The sequence below is a fragment of the Sceloporus undulatus genome, chromosome 1, assembly GCF_019175285.1.
Source record: "Sceloporus undulatus isolate JIND9_A2432 ecotype Alabama chromosome 1, SceUnd_v1.1, whole genome shotgun sequence".
Classification (NCBI taxonomy): Eukaryota; Metazoa; Chordata; class Lepidosauria; order Squamata; family Phrynosomatidae; genus Sceloporus; species Sceloporus undulatus.
In genome coordinates, this window is record NC_056522.1 from 254,410,713 (window position 1) to 254,416,946 (window position 6,234).

Sequence of the window (6,234 nt, forward strand, 5' to 3'; positions counted from 1 at the left end):
AAACCCACAAAAAACTATGGATGCCGGCAATGAAAGCCTTCGACTTAGTGCAATGACGTTTACAATATGAATTGCACTGGTTCCAAAGTTATTCTTATGCAAAAGTCATAGTGGGTGAACTCTAAAGCATATCAGTATTCTTTCCTTTTCTTGTTAGGAAAAAGACAGAAATTCTGGATGCATATAATTTCTTCAACCCAGCAGCACCAGTTCTGAGAGAATGGATAAAGGAAATCATTCTGTCATAAATGGGTTTGTTCTTCAAGGACTTATAGATAATCCAAAATTGCAGCTTCCTCTTTTTATGATCTTCCTGTTAGTTTATGTCATGACTATAATAGGAAATCTTGGAATGATTGTGTTAATCTGTGCTGAACCCAAACTTCACAACCCTATGTATTTTTTCTTGGGCAATCTTTCCTTTGTTGACCTCTGCTGTTCCTCATCCATTGCTCCTAAAATGCTATCTGGCTTCCTAGCAGAAAATAACACAATTTCATACCATGCCTGTGTTATACAACTATTTTTATTTGCCATGCTTGGAGATGTAGAATGCCTTCTGTTGGCTCTCATGGCTTATGACCGGTATGTGGCCATCTGCAGTCCACTTCATTATTCAGTCATAATGTCCAAGAAGGTCTGCAGACAGTTAATGGCTACAGCATACTTTATAGGCATGGTGGATTCACTGATTCACACTTGCTGTACTTTCCAGCTGCCATTCTGTAGATCAAATGTCATCAACCATTTCTTCTGTGATGAACCTCCCCTCCTAATACTTTCCTGCTCTGACACTTCCATCAATGAAATTCTAATTTTTACCTTGGTTGGCAGCATTATAGCATGCAGCATTGGTATGGTTCTCGTTTCCTACATTTACATTTTTGGTACCATCATGAGAATGCATTCTGCTGACGGAAGGGGCAAAGCCTTTTCCACCTGCATCTCTCACCTGCTTGCTGTTGGGATATTCCATGGCACCTTGCTCTTCATGTATCTTCGGCCCAGCTCCAGCTATTCCATGGACCAAGACAAATGGGCTTCCATGTTCTATACAGTCATAATTCCTATGCTCAACCCTTTGATCTATAGTGTGAGGAACAAGGCTGTAAAAGATGCTCTGACAAAAGCACTGGGCAAACTAGGGCTTTTGAAAGGGAGCACTATTGCTTCACAGTAGCCACTGGTTTAACCAAAGAGCAAAGGCATCTCTAGGAAATATGTATCTGTATTTAGTACAGGTATTTCTTAAAATGTTTTCTAAACATTCTTGGAAAGCATGTTGGGGATTCATCAATGATATGTTTAGTAACAGCTTTTTCAATAGCCAGTATTCATTTTATAGTGGACTCTTGTTAACCGCTGATTCCGAGATCCCCCATGAATAACAAAATCCGTGTATGCCCAAGTCCCATTAAATACAATGGCATAGCAAAATGGTGTCCCTTATATAAAATTGAAAAATCAAGGTTTGATACTTGAAATATATACTTAAAAAAAATATTTCCAAGCTGTGGATGCTTGAATCCGTGTATTAAAAATCTGTGGATAAGGAGGGCCAACTGTATTCATAAACTGATCCATGATCCATTCAAACAATTTAATGTAGCCATATATTTTAAGATACAGGTTGAATCTGCATTATCTGAAATGCCTGGAACCAAAAGTGTTGGATTTTGGATGTTTTTTATTTTATTTTAGAATATTTGCAAATACATAATGAGGTATCTTGGACATGGGATCCAAGTCTAAACATGAAATTCATTTATCTTTTATATATCCCTTATGCATATTACCTGAAGGTAACTTTATAACAATATTTTTAATAATGTTATGACTGAAACAAAGTTTGTGTACCTTGAACCAGCAGCAGTCAAAGGTGTCATGTGCACAATTTAGGATTTTGGAATATTTTGCATTTCAGAATTCCAGAAAAGGGAGATTTAACCTCTAAATGTTTTATCTAAAAAGACTGTCTCAGCCATTCTGAAGCAAAATGGAAGTCCCATCAGTCTCTCTAGTAGTGAACTCAGGTGCTGATGCCTGCCAGGAGTGGAACTAAAATGGGGCAACTCAGAAACAGGAAGGAGGCATCAGAATTCTCAGGGGAATAGTGGATTTCACGGAAGTGCAGTTTAAAAAAATCTTTAAAAATAAAGCCAAAGAGAGCAACCCTCCTCAAAACTTGATAATTGGTGTGCCTAGTAGCCACAGACTATTGAAGGTCTTTCGGAAAGAAAAATGGAGAAGAGATTATGGATGTTGAATGTCCTTTTTGTGGTTTAAAATAATCATTGTGGATGATGGGAATAGTTATCTTTCTGTCTGGAAACCTAAAAAGGAAGATTTTTTGCTGCTGGTAGGGATACCCTACAACATTTTGCTACCATTCTCAACTGTCTTCAGCTCAGATAATACATAAAAAGAATATGTAGGGTTTAAAGAAGGTGTATCTGAAACTGACTTAGCAGTTAAGATTGCAACTCGATATATGCATGTCTGTGAGTATGCCTCTTTCATCTTTGCCTGCGGACCGAGGGAGAAGCCGGTACACCTGGGGGGAGGCGGAGAAAGGGGCGCGTCGGGGCAGCGGCGCGTATAACTGCTGGTCCCACTCCTCCGTCATGCCCCCTTGGTTTCCTGGGACTGCTAGTGACAGGAGGGAGCTGTTTGTTGCTTAGGCAGGGCGGTTTTCCAGTGGTTGTGAGAGGGTGCCCGAGCAACTGCGCACTGGCCCAGGAAGCCCGCCCACGGACTGCCTTTCTGGACTCCACCTCAGCGTCTTTCGCTGCGGTACCAAGGGAGACAGCCGTACAACAACCTGGGGGGAGGCAGAGGAACGAGAAAAGGGCGCAGTCGGGGGCAGCGGCGCGTATAAAGGCCAGCCTGCCTGGTCCCCTCCTCCGTCACGCCAGCCCTTGCTTCCTGGACTGCTGGCTGGGCGGAAGCTGTTGTTGCTGCCTGGGCGTGTTTCGTCCTGGGTTGTGAGAGGTGCCAACAACTGCACAACGGGCCCAGGAGACTGCCCAACTAGGACTGCGTTCTGGGACTCCCACCTCAGTCGCACCATGCCACGACTGACGCAGGAGCGCACAATTTGTGACTGCGCGGAGGAAGGCAGGGGAGACGAACCCACGCACAGCTAACACAGCAGAGAATGAGTGCCAGATATCTTCTCTTCTGCCTTCACGTGGTGTACGATGTGGGGGAAGGTGGAGGGGATGGATGTGGGGAGTGTTTTTGGGCTGGGGAGGCCGAGGGGTAAGACTCTTGGCATGAAGCAGGGGCTCCTATTGAGGGTCAGTGTGGGGCAGGGGGGAAGGTAAAGGGCGGGTAGGAGAGTGGAGCAGCGTTACAGGGTGTAAGGCGACGAGCGAATGCTAATATACTGGCTCCCCTTCATATCCCTCTTCTAATCAAAGAGATCTGAGGTGCATTTCAACCGTACCACAAACCCTGTCTCATGCCTGCTCCTGTGCAGGAGACTGCCAAAATAAAGCTCTTGCTGTCGGGTCGCTTTGGATGTAGATGCTATTAAACGGAACGTGCATCCCTAAGAATCCGGAAGCTGGCACCAAAGCGGGGCACCTCCAGTGCTTAGGGACTGGAGTGTGGCTTGGCGCGGACCCTCCGGACTCTTCAGGACCCAAGCAATCACTAACATAGCAATATCTCCAACGAAGAAACAGCCGAAGCCAACTTTATTTTGGCAGTCTGGTAACAGGCCTAATTGTTTTTGAAGAGAAACGAGTCTTCTAACAAATCATGCGCTTCTATTCAGCCCACAAAGAGAGGAACATACTAGCCCCACACCTTGTGGAGACATTACAAGTACTGAATCAAGGGAAAAAATTCACCATACAATTGGGCACTTCCACCCACAATTGTGTGTGTGTATGGAATTTACGCCTCTTGTAGTTCATGCGGTTGGGCATATGAGGATCGTGCCACCACTGGAGATGAGTGGAAAGTTGTCCTCTGCTGCCGTCTTCTTCACATGGTAAGTGACAACAAGCTTGGAATACAACGTCTAGGGCTTACTATATATGACATGACAATGGGACATTCCTGCCAAATTTGAAATTGCTAAGTGTTCAAATCTAATGTGGGGGTACTTTGGAGGATCCTGCATGCAGTTTCCCACATCTGTTTGAATCTGTCCCCAAATCATATTAATTTGGTTTTAAGATTTTGTTTTTGTCTATTACCATCAAGTCTTATTTGGGAGATTCTCAGAAGCATATGTGTTGAGGACAGTTGTAGAACCACAGAATGTCACAGAAGGAGGACAAACTGACTTTTTCTAAACAATGGTGACTATCTTTATTGTTAATGAAAGAGAGGGAAAAATAATTTCCTTTCGTCCAGGATGGTTTATTATTACACCATATGAATATGGTGAATTACAATCACGAGGGGCGAAGTAGCCAATCATGTTGTGGAAAGGTGTGACATTCACTCTGGGTTGTCGTCTAGTCGTCCAAGAAACTCAGATGGGCCTTTTGCTCCTTTTCTGGTCGGCAGGGAATATGCTCATCATACGGGTACATAAGCAGCAAAGGCCCGGCACGTATGCCTTTCTAAGCCACCGCTCCGTTCCGGGACATCTTGCTACCATCAACCACAATCATCCCTAAAAATGGCCGTCCAACTTCCGGGCAAACGCACAAAACACATCGCTTTTGGTGGCGCAATGACACAAAGGTAGATAGCTAACCATATCTTTGGGAATGATCTTGACATTCCGCCTGTTGGACTGTACATGGCCAGATGACCGCTACAGGGCACATGTTTGTCACGCCCTTGCATTATAATACCATTGCAAGTAGGCAGCTCTGTGCACAGAATGGCGACGACTGAGGTGGGCTCAGTGGCGTTGGGAATGGCTTGGTACAGACAATGGAGTTGTATCAGAACAAGGGAAAATTGGAAGTATAAGCCAATGTGCAATCTAGACGCACATCAGTGGGTTTCAACGTTATTGGTGATAACCCACTACAAACGCAAATTCAGGGCAAGGGGAACGTCAGTCTGAAACCGCAATCAGGTGGTTTCACGTTCTTGGGGTGATAGAACTGGCACATGCAAATTCGGGCAAATGACATGCTATTTTTGGGCAATGGGAGCCAGTTTCGAACACAATGCGCATTGCACACGTAATTGTGCTAAAAAACTTAGCCACTTTATGTGAATGCGGTCTGGCCCCACTTTCTTTTCAGGTTGAATTTGAAGAGAAATTCCTCCTGTTGATAAACGCCAGTGGGCACTTTGTACTTTTGCCAATGCTGTGGTGTGAAGATCAGCAACCACTTGTCTGTGAAGTGTTAGCTTGCAGTTCCTTTATTCAGAATTAGAGGCTTGTTCTAGTTCCTTTATTGCAGGAGCAGTGATGCTGGGAGCTGAGTATCCTTATTCTGCTACAAACCATTCTCTCTTGTACTGGTAGCTCAATGTGTACACCATTCTCAACCATCCGGAAAATCAAATTGGTTGAAGGAAGGGCCACAACGCCTTTCCCACGCTGCGCAAGCCCCACCTGACTTGCAGTTCTCCTTTAACTATGCAAAGTAGCCATCCCTTGGCCTATTGAAGACCTAATTCCCACTATCCATCCCGAGCAGGAGGAAAACCATCTCTTTGTTCTATTAGGCATTGTTACTTATGTTTACTAATCCCGATGATGAAAGTCTGAGGAACTACAAAAACTACAGTGTGGGTGAGTGTGTGGTTGGGGGGGGGCTGATGGAGGAAAAGGGAAAATGAGACGAAAAGGAGAACTCTTTTTGCGCTATGATCTCTCGTTCTTCTTTCTTCATTTATTCTCAAACTCACTAAGAATCCGGAAGCTGCACAAAGCTGCACTCCAGTGCTTAGACTGGAGTGTGGCTTTGGTGGACTCTGGACTCTTAGGACCCATGCATCATTTTAAATAGCATACCTCCAAGAGAGACCCAAAGCAGCTTTATTTGGCGAGTCTGTAACAGGCCAGAAGGATCTTCCCCATGATCTTAGGTCCAGGCAGGATCATATAGGAAGAGATGATACTTTAGGTAGCCTGAATCATGTAGAGTTTTATAGGTAACAACCTGCACATTGAATTGTGGCGGAGGAACAGATCTGAAGCTAGTGGAGCTGTGGCAATAAGAGACTCGTATATTCCACATAGCCAGCTCCAGTTAACAATCTGTCGGTAGCTTTTAGATTAATTCAAGTTTCTGAATACTTTCCTAAGGC

General features: G+C 44.4%; 1 protein-coding gene across 1 annotated transcript; it reads left to right on the forward strand.

Annotated features, from left to right (window-relative positions):
• The first annotated feature begins 220 nt into the window (after positions 1 to 220).
• On the forward strand, positions 221 to 1,180 carry LOC121926163 (olfactory receptor 1019-like). The gene has a single exon (XM_042458900.1). It carries the CDS (start codon positions 221 to 223, stop codon positions 1,178 to 1,180), a length of 960 nt encoding a protein of 319 aa, XP_042314834.1.
• Positions 1,181 to 6,234: the final 5,054 nt, after the last annotated feature.

What these genes read in the sequence shown, in the direction of transcription:
- LOC121926163 (XM_042458900.1), top strand. Translation starts at nt 221, where the DNA reads ATGGATAAAGGAAATCATTCTGTCATAAATGGGTTTGTTCTTCAAGGA.